The 19,354-nt window shown below is 38.2% G+C and overlaps 1 protein-coding gene across 9 annotated transcripts in view; it reads right to left on the reverse strand.

The window, feature by feature from the left end:
- Positions 1–19,354, reverse strand: part of EYA1 (EYA transcriptional coactivator and phosphatase 1) — a 169,231-nt gene that overhangs the window by 44,646 nt on the left and 105,231 nt on the right. For all 9 annotated transcript variants that reach the window (XM_078441987.2, XM_078441986.2, XM_078441984.2 and 6 more), the window contains one exon: positions 9,481–9,570. In XM_078441987.2, the coding sequence (XP_078298113.1) occupies positions 9,481–9,570 (90 nt within the window). The remainder of the gene's footprint in view (positions 1–9,480; positions 9,571–19,354) is intronic.

Below are 19,354 nucleotides of genomic sequence, written 5' to 3' on the forward strand. Positions count from 1 at the left end.
TTCTGATCCTGTCTCTCTCTCTGCCCCTTTCCCACTCTCACTTGATGTCTCACTCTCTCAAAAATAAATAAATGTAAAAAAAAATTTTTTTTAAATAAATGATATCCTTAAATTTGCTTCTCTCCTCTGAGATTCAAACCTATAGGTACATAATTTCTTGACTTGGATGTTGAGTATGTATTTCAAATTAATATGCTCAATGCAGAATTTTTGAGTACAACTCCTTCCCCACCCTTACCACCCCAAACCACTCCTTCTCATCTCAGATAATCTACCACCCATCTGGTTGCTCAGGTCAAAACTAGTGGTCATCCTTCATTCAGCTTTCCTTCTCCTCCAACCTCTGATCCCTTAATCAAATCCTGTCAGTGTTTCCACCAAATTATACTGTAAATCCTGCAACTTCTCACCATGTCCAGAACTGCCGCCATCTCAGCCCAAGGCTATCTGGCTGGCTCAACGGTCTCCTAATTGGTCGCGTTGGTTCCAGTCTTGCCTTTCCTCATACGCTAATCAGGCTGAGCTTTTAAGCATATAAACATTTTAACATGCCCATGTTTAAAACTCTCCAATGGCTTTCTACTACAATTAGAAAAATCATCCAACTTTCTCACCACAGTCTAAAAGGTCCTTCATGATCTGGACTCTGTCACTGTCCCCCCATTCACTCTGTTGCAGCCATAATGGTCTTGTTTATTTCTTGAAGGAGTGAAACACATTTCCACCTCAGGGCCTTTGCACTTGCCACTGACTTTCCAGAATGCTTTTCTGTAGTTGTAGCTGCTTCCCTCCCAACTTCCTGGTTTCTTCACAAATGTCCTTTCCTTAGGGATACCTCTTCCTGAACATCTCAGCTAAAGATGCCCCAACTCAGCTGATCCATCCCTTATCCAATTACTGTTTCATTTTCTTCATATTTATTTCTACATGACATTATTTTATTTACATAGTGTTTATCTCCTACTTCCTCTACGGAGTGCCAATTCCATGAGTAAAACCTTAACTCAATCATCACTGTATTCTCAGCATCTAGAACACTATGCCTGGAACTTAATAGTTGCCCAATAAATATGTATTAACTACTGAATAAAGGCAGCAGCCACACGATATAGAGAGATTACAAAATGCTATGAGCATCTCAGTTCTGGAGCATTACAGAGAAACAGCATTTGTGTGTGTGTGTGTGTGTGCGCGTGTTTAATGTTTATTCATTTTTGAGAGAGAGAGGGGGACAGAGTTCAAGCAGGGGAGGGGCAGGAAAAGAGGGAGACACAGAATCTGAAGCAGGCTTCAGGCTCTGAGCTGGCATCACAGAGCCCGACACGGGGCCCGAATTCACGAACTGTGAGGTTATGACCTGAGCCGAAGTCAGACACTTAACTGACTGGGCCACCCAGGCGTCCCAGAGAAACAGCATTTGTAAACCCATTATCCAGACTGGCAACTTTTTAATATATTTACCTCTAGCTAGTTTTTAATACTGTATACATTAAAAACAGTAGTATGATTTATTTTGTAGACTTATTTTTAAATTTTATGTCATAACATATTTAAAAAATATATTTCCCTCCAGTTTTTTTTCAATATGCCATAATCTTTTTTAAAAAGTTAAACTTTGTTTTCTAGAGAAGCAATAGACCTACAAAAAAAAACTGAACAGAAAGCAGAGAGATTTTCCATGTGTACCTTGTCTACATGCATGCACAACCTCCCCTACTACGGACATCTTAGAGCATTACATCTGTGACGATCAAATGAATCTACATTGACACATCATTATCGCCCATAGTCCATCATTGACATTAGAGCTCACTCTTGGACTCTTAAAAACTGAGAACTGAGGGTTGACGGGGATAGGGAGGGAGATGGGGTGGGTGATGGGTATTGAGGAGGGCACCTTTTGGGATAAGCACTGGGTGTTGTATGGAAACCAATTTGACAATAAATTTCATATTAAAAAAAAAGAGAGCCCACTCTTGGTGTTGTGCACCCTGTGGGTTTTGACAAAAGTACGATGTTGGGTATCCACCATTGCAGCATCACACACGACAGTTTCACTACCTAAAAAATGCTCTGAACTCCCTCTATTCATCCCTCCCTCCCTCTAACCCATGGCGACCAACTGAACTTTTTTACTGTCTCCATAGTTTTGCCTTTTCTAGAATGTTAAATCACTGGAATCATCCAGTCTATAACCTTTTCAGATAATAGGGCATACTTTCGAACATTAAGTTACCCTGTACTGTATAGCCTATATTTTACACTTGCAACGGACCATGAATATTTTCCTTCTATTTAATATAGTCTTAAAACAATCTCCAATGAGGATGTGCTATAATTTATTTCATTCTTTTTTTATGGGTATTGAAAACATTTCTGTATTTCAGAATTAAAAAAAAAAAAAAAAGGCCATGGGGAGATATAGTGTGGGCTGAGAGAACTTCTAGAAAGTACCTGTCTTGAGTTAGCGTGTGTCATTCAGTAGCTGTATGAGCTTAGACAAATTTTGGTTTAATCCTCCAAGATTTGCTAGGCTCCTCCACAAAATGGAGATAATGATAGTGCTTTTTATCATAGAAACCTCAGGGTATTAAGTGGAATAATGTATGTAAAGTATTTAGGACAAGGTCAATGACTGCTTATCACTATGTTATCAATTATCTGTCTACAATTCTCTTTTCTCAGAATAGAAGCGAAAAGTGGAATTACTGAGTAAAAAAATCAGCACATTAAGCTCCTGAATACATATCATCAAACTGCTTTTCTGAAAACTCGTACCAATTCACATCCTTATCAGCAGTGGACACAAGTTGTTTATCTTACTGCACTGTAGACCACATCACTGATTTTAAATCTTTGCTGGTGTAATGGGCAGGGGCTGACCACTTACTCTCTGACATTTCTGATCACCAAAAGTGAAATCTAACATTTTTCCTTTATGTGTGTGGACAATTTGAATGTTTTCCTCTTGTGAACAGTCTGTCCCATGTTCTTTGCTCATTTCTTCTATTGAGCTATTTCTTTATGTTTTTTCTTAATGAATTGACATCGATTTCTTATCGTATTATATGTGTGTGTTCATTTAACACATACAAAAGTTTTCTAGAAGTTGGGGCTGTGTTTGAATGATCTTTTCTCCCCCTGGTTAGTCCAATGCCAATGTAGGCCAACACAAATCTTCATATCATTATAGAATTCTAAGAGATTTACTATTTGGTTGAGTTGGATGCTTACTATTACCACTTTCTGACAAAAAAATTTAGGTATTTTTGCTTATCCTTTCAAATGGACAATTTTGTAAAACTGTTCAAACGTGTTACAAAAAGAAAAGGAAAAAATCTTTTATTCAAATCCTTAGATCTCTCAGTAAGATGTCAAAGTTTTATCCATATATTTCTTACAATTGCCTCTTGTATAGGTTACTTATTATTTTTCCTTTTAATTTTGTTTTCATTTTGGTGTTGCAGTTTCTGCTACTTTAAAATTATAATTAAAATTTCTGCATGTCTGACTATAATACAAAAGTTATTGATTTTTAAACTTAATTCTATAATCTTTCACTTTTCTGAAGCTTATTATAAATTCTAAGACTATTCAAGTTTATTTTAGCTTTTATATATATCAAATTTTCTGCAAAAACAATAATTTCCATCGCTTTCATTTCATTAGTTATAGCTCATGTCTTACTGCGCCCCAGATTCCTAAAATAATGCTGAATAATAGTCCTGACAGAGAGCATTTAATTTTTTTTCCTTTTGTAATGACGATGTGTCTCTCTTATTTTACTGCTAAGTACAATGTTGGCTGTCAGTGTAAGGTAAATATCTTTTATCATGTTAAGCAGCTGTATACTTTGACTACTAACCTTCTGATGAACCTCACAATTAACGAAGTCCTTGAATAGATTTTTATATATCTATTTCTTACTTCACATAAAAGAAAAATATAGAATCTTGTAAGAAATGAAGAAACAGGAAGAACACTTAAAATTACTCATTAATAATAATAACAAAATACGACATTGCTTCTTTTCAGCCATCAATTCTCTTAGAATTCTAGAGTTAGAATTCTAGATATAGTTAAATTCAATATTCATTTATTATATCTAATAATCATTTGTTACTCAGAAACTGTAATTTGCCCTCTAAACTCAGACTTTTGCTGTTAATCTTGTTAACCAAGGAAATGGACAAGACCAAACAACTTACCTTAAGACACAGGAAGGCAAACACAGGAGACTTAACTGCGGAGAATGAACTGAGGGTTGCTGGAGGGGTTGTGTGCGTGTGTGCGTGTGTGTGTGTGGGGGGGGTGCTAAATGGGCATGGGGCATTAAGGAGGACACTTGTTGGGATAAGCACTGGGTGTTCTATGTAGGGGATGAATCACTAGAATCTATTCCTGAAATCATTATTGCACATTACATGCTAACTAACTTGAATGTAAATTAAAAAAAAAAAAAAATGTTTTTTAAATAAAATAAATAGATGAACTTCCTATTCAAAAATAAAGACAAAGAAGGCAAAGTCAACTCTCTACTCTCTTCCATGGGGGAGGAAATAGAAATTGATTCTATTCTAAGATAACAGATAAGAATTCAATCTAAGTCATTTAATGGTCAAAACGTTGAAGGCGATATTCTGGTTGTTATGAAAGATGTTACCAGGAGTTTAAAAAAATATGATACTTTATGTTTGCCAAATTTATAAGGAGAAAATAAGAGCACAAAGCCTCTGTACAGAGCTGAAAACTTGCCATATGTGTATATGTGTATGGGTACATTTGGAATATAATACTGATATGCACGCACATTTTCATACAGTTGCTCTTGGCTTGTGGAAGGGACTGAAAACAGAGAACAGCTCAAAGCTCTTCTCGAAGCGTCCTCTCTGGAAGCATCCATGAGATGCTTTCTCAGGCAGCAGCAGAGAACCAGAATTTCCAGCACCCACCACAAAAGCTGGACTTTGGGCACAAGAGTTCCTTTCCTACTTATTTATAGAGAATAAGGCCCTTTCTAGGTGAATTGTATTTTTCAACTCAAAAAAATCAACCTCTGAATTAGCTAAAATTTTACACTTTCGGCAACATAGGCATTAGGTCACTACAAAACATGTCACGTGAAATCAAAGCTATTGAGCATTGGCATAGTTGATACTTTGAAGAAAGATTTTTTCGTAGGTAAATACAAATTTATAAATACTATATACTAAAATAATTAACAGAGGATACCCTAAGGGTTAGAGTCATAAAATATTATTACAAATTTAAAGACTGAATGAAACCAAGGGGCAAACTAATTTCTTTGCTTTATAAGAAAAATCATTACAACTCCCTTCCTTTAAACCACAGCATTATTTAGAGACTGTTTTCAGCAGCCTTCCACAACCTTTGCCTCACCAAACTCAGGCTAGCCTCTACGGAGACCGGAACTTTCTATCCCAAGCCTTTTCTTAATTTTTTTTTTAATGTTTATTTATTTTTTTGAGACAGAGAGAGACAGAGCATGAACAGGGGAGGGGCAGAGAGAGAGGGAGACACAGAATCTGAAACGGGCTCCAGGCTCTGAGCTGTCAGCACAGAGCCCGACGCGGGGCTCGAACTCACGGACCGTGAGATCATGACCTGAGCCCAAGTCGGATGCTTAACCGACCAAGCCACCCAGGCACCCCTATCCCAAGCCTTTTCTTTGTAGAAAAGGTAAAAACAAAGGGGTACCAGAAGCAGGTACTTAAACGACAGATCTAGGACAGGAGTCTACATGGCAAAGACTCAAGAAAGGACTGAGGCATTCATGTGAATCCTGACACTAAGGAATCCTCTGGTCTGTCTCAAGTATGCAACACACTAGGAGAGGGAGAATGCTCCAATGGAGCTCCACACTTAACTAGATAAGTGTGGTGTATACAACCCCTTCACGTGAAGACAGAAGGATGAGGAGCGTTCCTGCTATTTCCCAACCCTGATCCCTGCAGTCAGGGAGTGTGCTCTGGGAGCAGAGGCCCGTGAAGGCCACCACGTCACCACCACCAGTTAGGATGGCAACCGTAATGCCAGCGCAGTGATACAACTTCACACCTGACAGACAGCAAGTTCACCATGGGCTTACACCTTATTTTTAGTTGACTTATATCCATCTTGATGAAACAGTCTCCCTGACTGTGGAAAAAAATCTAGCGGGAGAACTGACCAACAGCAAGTTAAACTGAAACGTCATCGTACACGAAAGGCCTTTCCTCACTCTGCCTGCAGGTTGCCTTTCAATAAAAACCCAACAGAAAGAACTCTTTCTCCATTCACTTGGAGTCATACTTTGCTAAAGAAGCTGAAGAAAAAAAAAAACAAACCTCTAGTTCCATACTGTCATTCATAAAAAATGACTTCCATATAAGCATCATCACATTGCACGCGGAGACCCTTTGGTAAAATGATACGCGGGACGTTAAATAGTCTTAGAAAGAGGAAAGTCAGAAGTACACTATGGAAGTAAAGTTTAAACCTTTCTCTGGGGGTGGGGGGGATATTATTTCCTTTGAAAATTACGTCTCCCTGTCACTCATGTTCCTTAACATGTCAAATATTTTTCAATGGTACCAAAAAACAAACAAAACAAAACCCACAAAATTTCTCCATTTAATTCCCTGCCCTGCCCGCCCCCCCCCCCCGCCGGAGTGTCAACACAATTAATTTAAATTGTGACTGCTTTCATTAAAAATTGTCACAAAATGAGGTGACACACAAGACTTTTAAAACTAAAATGATTGACGGTTTTAGTTCTTCAACTACAATTAAGGCATTTCTAAATTGCTTTAAAATGATACCCTAAAATTTGCTAGTATCTCCAGAACGATTTGAAACGTATACTCTGATAACACAAAAAATGTTACTAGAAGCCTCTCACAAGTGTGTTTCCTTATTCAGAATCTCTTATAAGCCAAAACTGTGAACTAATCAAATTATACAGAGGGGTGGCTGGCAAAAAAGTTAACTTGTTAAAAGAAAATGAGGCCACATGTCAACAATTGGAGTTCGGAAATCACACTTCCAGCTAAACAACAGATCATTAATCTCCTTGAAATTACCTGTATCAGAGATCTTAAAATGTTAAAAACATGTAATTTAAATATATTAAAATATCCGCGTCTCTTACTGCACCACATTGCTCATTAGAGTGTGAAATTAGGCATTACCACACCATTTCTGCCTGATGAGATAATTTTGGTTTTCTTGGAAATAGAATGCCAATACATTTGTTTTTCCCAGGAAATAACTCTGCTTTTTATTTTGAAAGAAACTAATATTTGCCATGACCAGCCCCAGGTCTGAATTGCCAAAATATAAAATGAAATACTGAAATAAGTTTAAGAACCAATTTATTTTTAAAATATTGTGCAAATCTAGAGCAGGTAAACAATTTTCAAAGAGGGAGGTTAAATGGATCTTTGATTTACACTTTGGTTGATACCTTTATATTACTCTTAAGTAAAGTAACTTAAAACTAACTTTTGTAAGGTTGTAAGCTTCATTTTTCTACTGTTGCTTTGTATATTTGGTTGAATTATATCTTTATTCCCTTCTCTGCTTTACATAAGGGAAAGTCCTTACGCCAAGAACAGAATCAGACATTTTAATGACTGCATCCACCCCCAGTTCATCATTTTCTTTTTGTCTCAGTTTGGGCTTATGGAAAAACTATATCCCCTACATCTCTAAACTAGAACTTTCAAGATGTACTTTCCATGGATTTGTGCACCATTTTAGATACTCTGTATACAGTTCACTGTGAATAATGTCAGTAAACAAATAAAAATCCAGCTATGTTATATCAAAACCAAGTTTGGAAGTTTTTGGTCTATATGATACCGAAATATTGCTTTGGCTAACCTCTCACTTTTCACCACAATAGTTTTGCCACTGCATAGACAAGCTTTGGCATTTGTAAGAAGGTAAAATTTGAAAGCAATAGCAAATTGCTGCTAATTTCTTCTTGATGGGTGCTATTAACACCTATTAACATCAATAAGAGTAACAAGGCTGTGCCCAAGACAAAATATCAGCCTAGTCTGTATCATTAGAAACAAATGGAAACTTAGGGAAGGAATTTTAATATACCAGTAAAATATGGAATTTTTTGTGCTGTTCTCTTATGAAGTGAATCACAACCATAAATCAGAAACAGCTTTTGAAAATAAGAATGATTATTAAGCTCTTCTAAAGGCAACTCTGAACTTGTCACTCACTTGGAATATTTCTACCTCAAAAAATAGGAATGCCTTACATGTAATTTCCTTAAGAAAAGCAAATACTTTAAAATGTGAAAAAAAATTGTATTTTACCCTAAGTGTAAAAATAAATATTTCACTAAGGAATGGGAAAAAATGAAGCACATTTAAATAATTTTATTGCACCGAAAGTTGCCAATTCGTCTACGAGTAGTTTCATTGCAGATGAAAAGAAATCAAAATACAGGACAGATGTTGAACAAACCGCATTTAAGGTCTGTCACACTGGCATTTTTCAAATGATTTTGGCTCATCTATTAAATAAGGTGTGTTTTGCTTGATTTCGAAAAGGGAAACATCAGGAAATATTTAAAGGCCAATTGCTGCCCATTAACTTTGATCAGTAAAAGTTCTATTTGAATCTCTCAGATTCTTCTGTCTGAAATAACACACATTTATAAAATCTACCAAAACAACAACTTGATGATTAATGCCTGTTGGCAGCCTTACCACAAGCTTGCTTAACAGCAGGATTTAAATAAACAACTGTCTCTATTAAGAAGAGGGTGAAATGTAGTTATAGTCATGTTTTCTCCTAACGGTGATACAAGAAACAATATTCTCTAGGCTTAAAAACTCTGCTAATCGAGATCATCATGTTAGACAGTGCCTGTAACAAGTTTAATTAACCATCTTACAGAAGTTCCTCCCCAAATTACAACGGACAAATAAAATCATCAGCAGTTTGACGTAAGAAATCCTGGCAGTCCAAAGGGCAGAGGCCTGACTAAAATATTATACAATCGGGCCAACCGGAAAGAAAACCATAGGATTCTATAGGATAAGAGGACGACATAGAAATCATAGAAAACCATAGGACTCCATAGGATAAGAGGCTGACAAGGAGAGAGTAGGTCAGTGTTGCTCCTTCTGTTGGATTCTGAAGGTTACCCGTCTCAGTGGTAATTACGTAGCTGAGAAATCTGTAGCACAGGATATCAACACAGTTTAATATTTAAGAGTTTTGACATCAAGTTTTAATCCTTATCAAGGGTCACATGGAATCTAACCTTGAAACACAACAGCCCAAGTAAAGCAAAACAGAAATACCATGAAGGCAACCATATTACCACATAATCAGTAATGAATGGAATCTCCTTATTTTCGTCAGATAGTCGCAAAATATCTGTTATTGCAAGACCACTCACCGACTTCCAGGCATGCAGCGTGAAGTGTGTATACAATAATCAGAACTTACTTCTAAGTCGTTGAAAAATAGATGTGTGTCTGCCAAGTTGAAAATCATTTCTTCCATGCGCAGTCCAAGGGAAACTGATGTAGGTGGATCCTAAAAGAAGAATTTTTCAGGTCAAGAACATATGTACTTCAGGTTCATGGAATACAGTGTCACAAGAAGAGGGAGTCAGTGCAAGGAAGGGCCAAGAGCAAGGGACTCATCGGGGAAGGTTGGCCTCCAGCTGCTCCTGGCGGACGTGATCCACTCTGTGTGCAAACTTCAGTGACTTATCTTATTTAACAAGTGACCCCAATGCTGTTGGTACTTTGCATAATGAAGAGATAATTTGCTGCTTCAAATATTACAACAATATAAAATCTAGGGTTACTTAGGCATATAGAGTAGAGGAAATTTATCTTCACAGGTGTGTGTCAGGAGCAAGAAATTCACGGACTGGAGAAGACACTGTGTATGTTACGCCATAAACCAAGAGTATCTAACAGGTCTGCCACAAATACCAGAAAATAGGTACAATGTAGATTAATTTCAGAAGGGTAATAAATACTAATTTTACTCCAGATGATAACTATCATTATTTGTTATTTATTGGGGCTGTCGGCCAATTTGGGGTATACTCACAGTAGGAAGTTATAGCCACTCTGAGCACCGGGCACTATGCCCAGCTCAGAGAGCTGATCCTGGCATTCATGCAACACCATCCAGTTACCAGACAGCCAGGACCATACCAAAGGCATGGGGGCGGGTTGGTGGGGGGTGGGGGGGGGGGGGGAGGACCAGCATCCTGAAATGTACATGCAAAGCTTAAGCCTTGGGTGCTACTGATGATCAGGCTGTCTCATACACTCCATATCCGCATGACATCTATGGGCACTGAGATGAATTCAGGGGCTATGGAAATAGTTGCAGTTTTTATGGTGTCACTGTATTTGTAATGTAGCACATCCAGGAAACAACATGGTTCTTGGTGAAGACCCTGCATAATTAACCAAGGAAGAAAACACGTCCACAAAGTCTACAAAGTTGTAATGAGAGTTTTGGAAGGTTTCACCGGCATTCTAACAGCAATGTTGGCTGTTACACGTACGACATTTTAAATGTTTTCAAGCAATAATTTCTGATAGCCTGTTTCATTATTACATCAAGCCTCTGGAGTACGTACAGAGTCCACCTGTATCATCACTTAACTAGGGAAATTATAAGTAGAAGAATTATGCCTTCACATATGTCACCTGCCTACTGGGGTACACTTTGTGTGTCTATACTCTCTGACATAAGACTTGCACGTTTTCTGTACGGCCTTCTGAACACAGCATCTTCATTCCAAAGTCTGTGGTCTACTCCCTACTGTCCATATTTCTATAGTCTACCAAGCTCTTGAGTATTTATCTCAAGTCCCGTCTCTACAAGCGCTTCGGGAAAGAGCCTCAAGCATTGGAGGAAGAGCCCTAGACCCAGGGGCCAGGCCTTACCTTGCTCTCCCACTTTGGGGCCCTTACCTCACCGATCCTTACTTTGCTCATCTAATAAATCGGATGGCTAACTGGCAGACACGTTGTTCTCACGCAGAAAAAAAAAAAATTCTCGTCTCTTAATCTGGCACTGCTAGATGCGTTTGCACACAGTGGAGAGAGCAGGGGCCTGGGATGGAGGGATGGGGCAGCGACTCAAAGGCTGCCTGCCACAGGCCAATCAGCTATGGCCAGGGAGGTGGAGTCAACACCGCCCCGCCCCACCCCCTCTGCTAGCACTGCCTCCACCATGCCCCCTCCATCAGTCTACCTTTCTGGAGTCCCAGAGGACCGACAGCGAAGGGTCTGGGAAAATATGGCAGGATGACCTCGCTGGTCTCAATTGCTCTCTTCCCCAGGCCTTCTCCGCCGGCTGACTGACAGTGGGAAGGAGGCAGAGAGCACAGTATTGCCAAGAGTCAGGGGTTAGATTGGCAAAGGGGCAAAGCAAACACCCCAGGGTTTGTAACAGGGCAGAGAAGAAAGAAAGTGAGACCAACGGAATGTCTAAGAGCTGCGTAGGGAAGGACAAATAAAAACACGTCCCTCAGATTTCCGGTTTGATGATTCATATTCCTCAGCATTCTTTAAACTGTCCCTGTTTAATACCACCTAAAGTCTATGAAATTCCGGAGGCTGTAGACGAATTTAAAAGTTTACCCGTAAGTCTAGAGAAACTTCCATTGAATCTTAGTTTTATAGGAAATTGCTCACTCACTTGAATTCTAAATCAGTAAGTGCGCTGGAAAAAGCAAATGCTCAAATATACCCTAGAGCAGAAATAACCAGTAGGAGAAGTTCAAACAGCTGCTTCTAAAACAAAACACCTGACCAAGGTGTTTACTCCCTCTAGTTCAGGCCAATAAAAATACACTGACTTGTCTCATAACCATGTCAATGAATCTTTTTATGTGGCAAGATGGAAGAGCCTCACCACATTTATTTAATTGCCAATTTGGGAATTTACGTGCCGGTATTGTTACTTTTGAAAAAGCTTTATTTCTCCTCGATACGGTTGCAGATTATACCACCATCAAAAGAATTACTCCATTGTTTGTTAATATATAGCATATTTTAACTTTACTTCATAAATTACAGTAATGACTTGCTAGTCGGAATACCAATAAATTTTAAAGGCTTGTTCAGTCTTGTGGTCAAATACAACACAGATGTTGGCCTTATTTACCTTTTAATGTCTTTCTCCTTTGTTATTAGCGGTCATACCTTAACAGTTTTTATACCTGCCACTCCACAGTATTGTCCTCAAACATTTACTACACCAAGAGAGCAACTGGGCAGACAACTGGAATGAGAGATTTTTAGAATAGGAAGGGGCTCTAGTTGAGGGCAGTGTTTTTCAAAAAGTTTAAAACCACAGTCTGTAGTTAAAAATACACTTTACAGAATGAGCTAGTAATCTCTCTCTCTCTCTCTCTCTCTCTCTCACACACACACACACACACACATTCTCTTTCTTTCTTCCTCTCTCCCCGTCCCCACCCCGCCCCCCATCATCCCTCCTTCTTTCCCTCTCTCCCAAAGAGCTTTAATGTAAATTTGTCAAAACAAGACGTTACTCGCTGTGTGGAGTAGTGCACTCTGATAATTTCCCACTTCCTGGCTCACTAATGTATCATGATCTACAGTTTGAAGGGAAGAACTCTAGAATATACCCACTTTTGATTTTAGGGACAGGGAAATGGAGTCACAGCAGTGTTGTGATCTGCTTATGGTCAGAGCTGTCAGGGTGCAGAGCCACCTCACCCCAAGTAGTTTACCTAAAAGGAAACTACCAGAAAGGCAAATAGATAACTGCGTTCAGAGATTTGCTTACACTGGCGTCCTCATAATGAGGTTAAATTTCACTTCATAAGAATCTTTTAATACGTTCACATTTTTCAAGTATGTCTGAAACAAGTCAAATGTGACAAAAGCTAACACTGAACAGTTAATAAATTAGTCATAGCTTGATGGCTTATTTTGGCATATTTAGAGGAAGAAAAAAACCCACATTTTTTTAGACCAAAACTGAGACATTAAAATCACCACATCTTTGGCTTAATCTTTTCTTGTGCTTTGCAATAACAAATTCCAAAGCTGTAGTTATAAAATCGTTGCTTTTGTAAAACCATTTTTTGTTGTATCACTTCAAAGAAACATGTCATTTAAGTAAACATTGTTGCCAAATGTTTCTTTCTTTCTTTCTTTTTTTTTTTTTTTTTTGAACTTGACCCTCTGTGGCACTTGCCACTGTTGTTCAATATCTTCTTGACATTTCTTTTCCCGGTGCCTGTAACACCATCAATATTTTTTGGGCATCTTTCTAGAATCTGAGTATCCATCATCTATCCCTTCAATGATGTGGGTCCCTGGGACTGTTTTTATCTATCCCTCACTGTGGGTGCCTGCCTCACAGACCCCAGCACACTCACGGCTTCAACCTTCACGCCGCTCCCTTCTGCTAGATCTTAGATCTCAACTCTGGGCCCACATATCAATTACCTATTGGCCATTTCTAGCTGGATGCCCCATATAGCATCTGAAACTCAGTGTGCTGCAAGTTGGATTTGTCACAGTTCCCCTGCAAACCTATTGTTTTCCTTCTTTAGGTGAATGGCAACCTATCAGCCCCAAACCTTGGCATTCTTCTAAACGGCCTCTTTTGACCCTACATCAAATCAATCATGACATCCTGCCACTTGGATCTGGAATTCATGCCTTCCATATATTCACTGCCACTTTCCCCCCCCAGCCACGTGTCTCCTATGTGAATATTTGCAATCACCTCCTTCCCAGGGCTCTATGTCCAGGGTCTCACTAGGACAATTTCACTCTCCTATCCCTTTTAGGAAACATCTAAACACTTCAACAAGTACAAAAAGCCCATAAACGTCTGACTGTTCCTTACCTCCCTAATATGGGACCAATTTATAGTTTTTCAAACTAATTTGTCATGAAATATTTTCTTCAAAAGATGACTTAGGCAGAGGCCTTATGTAAAAGACGAGGGACTCTGATGGTCATTCTCACCAGGGACCTTAAAAAACCTAGGGTAAAGGATCAGTCTCCCTTGATTACCCACATTAGTATGCTGAGGTCTCTGACTGAACCTGCATGCCCTGAACTCCTGCAGTTTCTCCCATCGCCTCTTCATCAGGTAAGAGTCTCATCCCTGACTCTTTCCAGCCTGGCTCAGTGGCCGCTGGGCCAGTAGGTGTGTTATCATCTAAGGAGGGCAGAGCCATAGCCCTACATCCTTATCTCTATATCCCTGGGACCTAGCACTATACGCCTGGCACAGGGCTTTCCCAAAGTTTGGCGGAGGGATAAATGAATGAAAAGCAATAAATAGGGTATTTCAAATAATTCCAATAAAAAATATTAAATGTGACCTTTAGTTAGTTGTTAGCATTCAGTATTGGTTAAAAAAAAATCCACAGATACCTACCTAAGGGGGAGGGGGGCACTTTTTAGTCCTAAAATGATTCTACCTACATAATATAGAATTAAACATATTCATTAGAAATGCAAGATTAATTTGTACCTGATGAAAGAGCAGCCCATTCTTAGAACACTGCTTATACAGCCTTACCTATCTGCTTAATGAAGTGGAGAAACTTAGCATAAAAGCAGCACGCAATTGTTTATTTTTTAAATTCAGTAGTGGTATGCATTACAACATTCAGCAAAATATGTTCTTATGTGCTCTACAATTTAGTTCCTTCGTAAAAATTAGACAGTACAGTGAAGAGGTTCAGACAGAGAAAATAAAATCAAATGCTTAGGCATCTTTCTTTATTTTAATGAAGAAATAGTGTCAATTTACTATTGCTCTTCTGCCCAGGACATTCTCCTACTAGAGACCTTCTTCTCAAGATGTTCCTCACCAAAGCAACACAAATAGCATCCAACACCACACATACACACAGAGAACTGAAATTTAACCCTGCTCCTAAATTATGTTGATAGGATATTAAATTGCAAATGTCTGCTTGAAGTCAGGAAAATAAAGTGAAGGAACTTGATGCAATGTGAGGCTACCCACGGCTGTTGCCTGTTAAGTCAAAGGCAATTATGTCTACTGAACAGAAAGCAACATTTAGTTGAAAAATTAAATAACAATGAAATCTGCTGAGCACAGACCCAGACCTAAAACAACTGTTTTGCTTTCATCCTTTATCAAGTGATCTTTCATTATCCCATGGTCTCAAGATCTTTTCCTCCTGTTTCCAGAACACAGAATGCTCACAGAAACTCAAGTTATTATCATTCTATGCTGAAATCACCAGCATTACCCCTAGCCCATTGTCATTTCTTTCCTTTTATTAATTTTTTTTTCAGGTTGATCACTAGTCTACTAGATCACCATGTTATAAAAATGCTTAAAAGAGTTAAAAGAAATTCTAGACAAAATTAGTACACAGAAATGCTGAAATGCCATTAAATTCAGCCTGTAGAGAGATTTAGGTCTGGCAGTCTTGAATTCACATGTTGAAAATCTATAATCTGTTTTGAAAAAAAGAGTGCCTGTAAATACAAGTGAGTATGGGAACATCAGAAGATGAGGATATGGTCTCTTGTCGCCTGTCTTCATGGCATATGATAAATCTTAAGGGTCATTAAATATGCAATCCATAGAAATTCAGAAATTTGATTTTCCTGAGACTCAGCAACCAGATGAAGACACTGCTGGTCCTGCGAGGCTGTTCCATTTGCTTCTACACGTCAGTCTAGGAATCCTCTTGGGATGACTAGTAATGAAACTGCCTTGTACACGGCACTTACGACATAGCCATCCAGCTCACCTCTCGACTGAACTGGGTCTAATACTAACTAGGTCTAACACAAGGCATTCTCGGGACCACTCTTTCACTACATGCCACAAGTTTCTTCTAAAACACTTTTGCTCACAGCCTGTGGGCAAAGAGCTCTTGCACAAGGGCAGAAAAATGTTGAAAATGCACACTTTCATAATGGTCATGCCACAGGCTTTGCAGTCGTAGAGTTTAGACTGGGATTCTAAACTTTGCCATTGATGGGTTGTGTGGTGGTGGTCAGGTTCAGTTACTTACCCTCTGAGCCTCAGGTTCCTCATTAGTAAAATGGGAGCAAAACCAGCATGTGTGAGAGGTTAAATTTGGTAATTTATTTGAAATTCTCAACACAGTACCTCGCAAGTAGAAAGCTGCTGATGCTACTACAACTGGCAGTAGTGGAATTATTTCTATTCTTACTACTACTACTCCACCAATAGCTGTAGGCCAATCTAGACATAGGACTCCATGTCCTTCCATAAAAAGATGCATTAATATTCTGAATTCAAACTGCATGTGAAGTTCAAGCTATTTAATAAGGGCAACTGTAAATTCCCCATGCCAATATTTTGAGATGACCATGTTTTCAAGAGCACGGTCATTAGTAAAGCTGATCTGCATGGAAGCTAAACTAGATACATTCAGTGTTGCTACTCCCAGGAGGGCTTGTCATTGTTCTCCCAAAAATAGCAACTAAGCTTTTTGGGACAAAGTTGGCTGTTATCACTAGGAAAGATGACCCAACACTAGGAAACCAGCAAAAGATGTTCCATAATCTGAATATCTAGGAACTGAGTAGGAGATAGAGTCATTCACTATCAGTTGAAACTTAGAGGTGTTCTTAAAAAAACAAAAACAAAACAAAACAAAAAAAAAACCCACATACATCACTTGCATAGTCAAGCAGTGTGATCCTGAGTTAGTCACAAGTACCTGTTAGCCCATACCATTTAATCATTAATAGGTTAGACTTTGTGAATATGCACTTAAGTATAGTCCAAATCCACTGCTTATAGCCAATTAGCAAATGACTTGAGAGAATAGATCTTGGCAAAATCTTGACCCTGCCCCAGTTTATCAGCAAATGGTTGGTATTGATACATGGCAATAATCAGTAATTACTGAGGTATATTCCAAATTTAGTACTTTCAATGTACATAGTCCCTGAAAATTTTCAGAGCTCACAAAATGGTGCTGTACCCTAGCATTTCAAGAATAACATAAAATTTTACAGAGTTATTGTTTGCGGTAGGGTTAAAAGATAGAATGTGGAAGCATTTTAAGATTATCAGAATAATATGAAATTATCAGGTATCATAGTAAGAAAGAAAAGTAGGGTCTTCTCGTTCAGTTTTTCCACAAACAGAAACTCTGATGGAGTTATCTGACTGACTCCTAGGAGAAAGGTATTCCATTCTTCAGCTCCATGATGTGGGCACAGCATTCTTTCCCTAATGTAAATAGCTAATTACTTCCAAGTCAAGATTACACTGTATACACATTATACATAAACCTCTGTTAAATGTTATTCTCACACTGAGATTGGCAAGGAAAGCACTGGCAGAGAAAATGCCTAAGGCTAGACTCGAGTCTCAAAAAGACAGCTGGACTTACCTTTAAAATAAGCCGCCAAGCATCAAGCACATCTATAGATTAATCACACTGCAACTATGTCTGATAAACTGAAATTCACTATACTACTGAAAAAATAATACAGAAATATGGCAACTCCCAGTTTACTCAGCATGAGCTACTGAGGATACCTATGTGTCCACTAGAGGTGACCAGAAAGCCTTAATCAAGCATCTTCAGTAATACTGGAGAGCTATTCAAGAAGAGAGATTTGAGAAAATCTCAAAATTAAGGAAGTGGTTTAGATTCACCTAAAAACTTTGCCTCACCAAGAATAGCTATGGTCTAGTTATTTGCCACAAAAGCTGTCAATCATTTTATTTCTGTGGTTGATCTGCATATACTTGCTGAATTAATGAACTTACGGTTCAATTACCATCACCACCGCCCCCCCATACACACACATACATACAACTCAAGTTTTATCCTTCCTAATGAACTGTCTTTGAGCCAAGAAGAAAGGATATACAGGATAAGTAAGAACATTGTATAATGGATTGTGAAAGGAGACTGTCTAACTAGAATACTAAAGTTTTAAAAATGGCAGCAACCAGAAATTATGCACCTTTTACTGGAAGGATATCTCCATCTATGAAGTCTTGACCCTCTCCCCCCGCCCCCCCACCACACACACAAATCAAATCTGAATCTAATTAAGCTTCTAGATCTAGCTACTAATTTGTAGGACATACAAGGGAAAAGAAGTATGTGACAAAGGAACACAATGGAGATGCGATCAAGAAAATCCAAACTCCCAGGAACTCTACAGGGCAGACAGTCTGGTTACTTCAACAGAAATACACAAGGTTAGAAAAAAAAAAGATTGAGTGAGAATCTACAGATTAAAAGACACTTGAAAGACATACAGTACACTGTTAAAAATTATAAAACCACTGGAGAAAAGCACTTTGCAAACTAGTAACAGAGATAGAAAAAAACTATCTCAGCACAGAAGCCATAAATGAAAGCCCACAGGTAACAGCATATTCAATGATAAAAGTCTGAATGTCTGAATGCTTTTCCTCCATGATCAGGAACAAGACAAGAATGTCCCACTTTTGACATTTCTACTTCATAGAGTGCTATAAGTGCATTTAGGTTAAAAAAAAAAAAAGAAAGGAAAAGAAAGAAATTAGGTAAAAATTAAGTAAATAAAAGGCATCCAAATAGAAAAGGAAGTAAAACTGTTTGCAGATGACATGATCTTCTATGTAGAAAACTCTAAAGATTCCACATACATACACAGAATCTGTTAGAACTAACAAATGAATTCAGCACAGTTATAGAATAAAAAACCAATACACAGAAATCATTTCTATATACTGATGATGAACAATCCAGAAAAGAATTTAAGAAAATGATTCAACTTACAATAGCACCAAAGGAATAAAACTTAGAAATAAACATAGGCAAAAGACTTGTACACAGTGTACTTGTACATTGAAAACTACCAAAATGTTGGTGAAATCAAAGAAGACCCAAATAAATGTAAAGATATTCAACATCCCCATGTTCACGAAGGGAAGACTTAATATTAAGATGTTAATAGTACCCGGTGGTTTATAGATTTAATGTAATGCCTATCAAATTCTTAATAGCAGTTTTTGCAGGAATATAAAAATCCATCATAAAATGCATACGGAATCTCAAGGGACTCTGAATAGGCAAAAACGTCTTGAAAAAGAACAAAGTTGGGTCTCATACTTCCTGATTTGAAAACTTATTACAAAGCCATAGTAATCAAAACAGTTTAGTACTGACATAAAGACAGAGATACAGAACAAGGCAATGTAACAGAGATTTCAGAAATAAACTCCTACTCATGCGGTCAAATGATTTTCACCAGGGGTACCAAGACCATTCAATGGGGAAATGATAGTCTTTTCAACAAATGGTTCTGAGAAAACAGGATATCCAAAT

The sequence above is a fragment of the Panthera onca genome, chromosome F2, assembly GCF_046562875.1.
Source record: "Panthera onca isolate mPanOnc1 chromosome F2, mPanOnc1 haplotype 2, whole genome shotgun sequence".
NCBI classification, from domain to species: Eukaryota; Metazoa; Chordata; class Mammalia; order Carnivora; family Felidae; genus Panthera; species Panthera onca.